This window comes from Lagopus leucura, unplaced genomic scaffold (assembly GCF_019238085.1).
Source record: "Lagopus leucura isolate 7727_CA_CO unplaced genomic scaffold, USGS_WTPT01 35315-0_obj-0_obj, whole genome shotgun sequence".
In the NCBI taxonomy this organism is placed as follows: Eukaryota; Metazoa; Chordata; class Aves; order Galliformes; family Phasianidae; genus Lagopus; species Lagopus leucura.
The window spans coordinates 1881-5418 of NW_024963884.1; the positions used below are offsets into that span (position 1 = coordinate 1881).

At 61.5% G+C, this 3538-nt stretch overlaps 1 protein-coding gene across 1 annotated transcript in view; it reads left to right on the forward strand.

Annotated features, from left to right (window-relative positions):
* Positions 1 to 1060: 1060 nt before the first annotated feature.
* LOC122191403 (calcium/calmodulin-dependent protein kinase type IV-like) overlaps positions 1061 to 3538 on the forward strand; it is a gene marked incomplete at its 3' end in the record, with an annotated part of 3255 nt that continues 777 nt past the window's right edge. Inside the window, exon 1 of the mRNA XM_042891663.1 lies at positions 1061 to 1194. Coding sequence (XP_042747597.1) covers positions 1097 to 1194 — 98 coding nt within the window. The remainder of the gene's footprint in view (positions 1195 to 3538) is intronic.

Sequence of the window (3538 nt, forward strand, 5' to 3'; positions counted from 1 at the left end):
CTTCGGGGAGGGAACCGAGATCCGCTGCAGCGCTCCGGGGGTCCGCCCTCCGGCACGGCTTCCCCCATCTCCACTCTGATCCAACGGAGCATCACCGGGAGCGCTGCGAGTGCGGGATGGGATTCTGACCTCGGTAATGGCATAAGAGTGGCGGGGGGGGGGGGGGGGGGAAGGGCACAGGAGTGATGGAGCGGCGGCGGCGTGGGGTGAGGGCGTCCCTGCGGGGTGCGGGGCGGACGGGCGCGGTGCAGTGACGGCGGCCGCCGGGGGGTGGCACGGCCGAGCCGGGCGGGAGCGGTGCCGGGTGGGGGTGCGGACGGGGAGGGCCCCCGAGCGCCGCAGCCCCGCGTCTCCACCTTCCCCTACCCCCGCACCAGCGTCTCTGCGGGTCCGCAGCCCCACGCACGGACATCCCTATTCCCTACGTCTCGGTGTTCCCGCATCCCTCCATCACTGCATCCTTTCATATCCTCACCCCAGGGCCGAAAATCCTTACCCTACCCAGGAGGGCGGCAGCCGGGCGTGGGGGAAGGGGGGCCGCCCAGCCCCGCACGCAGCGCCAACCGTGCCCGCATCCGCCTTGCGCCGGGGATGAGGGAGCGCCGAGGGGGATTCGGCTCCGCCGCGCAGCCACGCAGCAGCTAACGGTACGTGTCGGCCGTGGGGCTGCGCTGATATGTGGGGAGGGGATGCGCTGCGGGGCTGGCGATGTTTGGGGTTGAGTGCGGGAATTGGGGGTACGGGACCCCATAGCACCCATCTGTGGGGCACAGCCAGAGCACAGCCGGGGCACCCACTGCCAAAAGAGCCCCGGGAAGCTGAGGGTGGGGTGGGAGAAGTGGGGTGCGGGGGTGGGCGAGGAGGGGGGGGTTGGGGGTATGATCTCCAAGAAGGCAGCGTATGTGTCTGGTGGGAAGGGGATTTGTGGCTGCGGATCCATCCCGCTCCGTAATCCCAAGGAGAACCTGCTGCCATCTGTGCACTGCCACGCAATGGGGGGGCCGTGGTGATGCTGGGGGGGCCGTGGTGATGCTGGGCTCTGCTCTGCCTGGCAGCTGGTGGGAGACTCCTCCCCCCTTCCCTCCCCCCGGGCACCATGCCTTCCTCCAAGACGGACGGCGAGTATTGGATCGATGGATCCCACCGTGAGGCTGCCCTGGAGGATTTCTACGTCGTGGGCCCTGAACTGGGACGGTACTGCCTGCATGGGGGGGGAGGTGGAGGGCAGCAGGAGGATTCCCTGCGTGGGAGCATCATGCTCAATGGCTGCGTGCAGAGGGCTGGGTGCAGGAAGGGTGCAGGAGAAGGGATGGATGGATAGATGGATGGATGGATGGATGGATGGATGGATGGATGGATGGATGGATGGAGAGGGGCAGGGGGATCCCATCCTCAGGTGTGAGCTGGGCTTTGGAATCGATCGCAGTGCTGCTGCTGTGGTTTTGGGAGCACTCACTGAAGTCTTGCAGGACGTGGTTCAGGTTCTTCATGTGCTCTACGCTTCTCATCCCTTTGGTGGAGACTGGGTTGGTGGTCTCTGACTTTTGGCTTGTGGGCAAGTGGAGGATGAACCTGGGGCTCCTATGAGGAGCCCCAGCAAAGGAGCACAACTGAGGATAAATCCCATCCCCGCAGGGGGTTTATTCCCAGGATTTGTCCCACTTAAGGTAGGAGGCCCCACAGAAGTCCCAGCTGTATCCCCACACCCACAGCCAGCTCCAGGGCTTTCCCCACCACCAGGGGCTCAGCAACTGGTGGGGGGCACAAACAGCAAACCGCCATGGAGGTTCCTGGGCTCTTTGACCACCTGAGATGTGGGCTTTGCCAAGGCACAGGATGGTGCCAGGATGATGCATGGGCAAGGCTGCAGGAGGGGGCACGGCATGGGCATTTCTAGACACGTCCTACCCAATGCCCCATGCAGTGCTGTCACCCAGCAGCTCTCATGCTGTACTAGGATGCTTGCCTGCTCTGGGATGGGGCCAGGGTCCTTGCAGACAGCCTTGCAGCCACGGAGCCAGGGAGCTGCTGCACATCGAGTAAAGCCAGAGCTTCCCATCCTTTACTTTGAGCTGGAGGTGTAGCCAGGGCTGATGAGACCCCCAGCAGAACGGAGCTGGTGGAGCAACCTGCATCCACCTGAGAGCCCCCACAGGGTTTCCATCAACAGAGGAATGCGTGGGGCCACAAACAGCAGCTTGAGGATGGGCGTGCTGCCTGCACAGATGGACACGTGGTGGGGGGACAGACCCTGCCCCCGACCCCTCCGTCCAGACGCATCCCATCCGGGCTCTGGGCTGCGTTGCACCCACAGCGAACTCAGGCTCCTGGCAAATCCCATTGTTCAACATTTTCCAGTTCATCTGTAAAGCAAATGCAATTATCTGCCGTGGCTGTCAAGGTTGATTGCAGTATTTACTCCAGGCCTTAAGCAGCGGCCAGGTGGAGCTGCTGGCGGCAGGGTCCAGCTGCTGCTGTGATTGGGAACGCAGCGATGGCAGTGGGTGCATGGAGATGGAGATGGAGCTGCACTGGAGGAGTGGGGCTGAAGGGGCCGGTGGGCTTCAAATGATCCCTTGAGGAGTGGGCTGCAAATCATCTGTGCACAATGCGGTGCTGAAAGGGGATGTCGAGTGATGGGAGGGTGAGCGTGGTGCAGGGAGAGGGGGCACAGCAGCTGGGAAATGGGGCCAGCAGCACAGCCATGGGGCACAGCAGCAGTGGGGGTGCTTTGGGTTCAAAGCAAAGCTGTCTGCAGCTCTTCCTGAGCGCGGGATGTGATGGGAAATGCTAAGCAAAAGGCAGAAAATGCTTCGGAAATGCTCAAAGTGTGGGGCTGCCCAGCTCTGTGGGTACTGCAGGCTGAGCCCCATGCCATCCCCAACCCTGTGCCATCCCCAACCCTGTGCCATCCCCAACCCTGTGCCATCCCCAACCCCTCGCTGTCCACCCGCAGTACCCAGCTCTGCTGTTGCCATGGGAATGCAATTCTCCAGCTCAGCAGATGAGTTGCAAAATCCTCTCTCCATTTTTAAAAGCAGAGAGGTGGATTTCAGGAGGGGCCCCTGGGAGCTGCAGCATAGGGTCACCTGTGGGCAGCAATGGGCAGCAATGGGTCGTTGTGTTCTTGAGGGAGATTTCGGTGCAAAAAAGGGGTTCTTTGGGCTTTGACCTTCGGAGGCTTGGTGCTGACTGAGGATGGGGGGATGGCGTGTGCCTCGAGCCAGAACCTGAACTTGTCCCAGAAGGTGTCAAAGCCAAAGAGCAATAAAGTGCGGTCGATTACTCAGGGGGTGAGAATTAATCTGCTCCGAGGAGCCGGGCAGCGAAGATGAAATTGCAAACTAACCCCATAATGGCCTGAAGAAATGGGTTGATTTCACCGTCCAGTGGTTAGAAAACATTATTAACAAGATCTGAAAGTGACGGGCAGCTGAGCAGCACAGTGCAGGCTGATGGGAGCAGTTCTTCCTTTGTAAGGCAGAGCAGTTCTGCACTGTGGCAGGTTTTGTTGTGTGATTTGGGGTGGGGGGGGGGG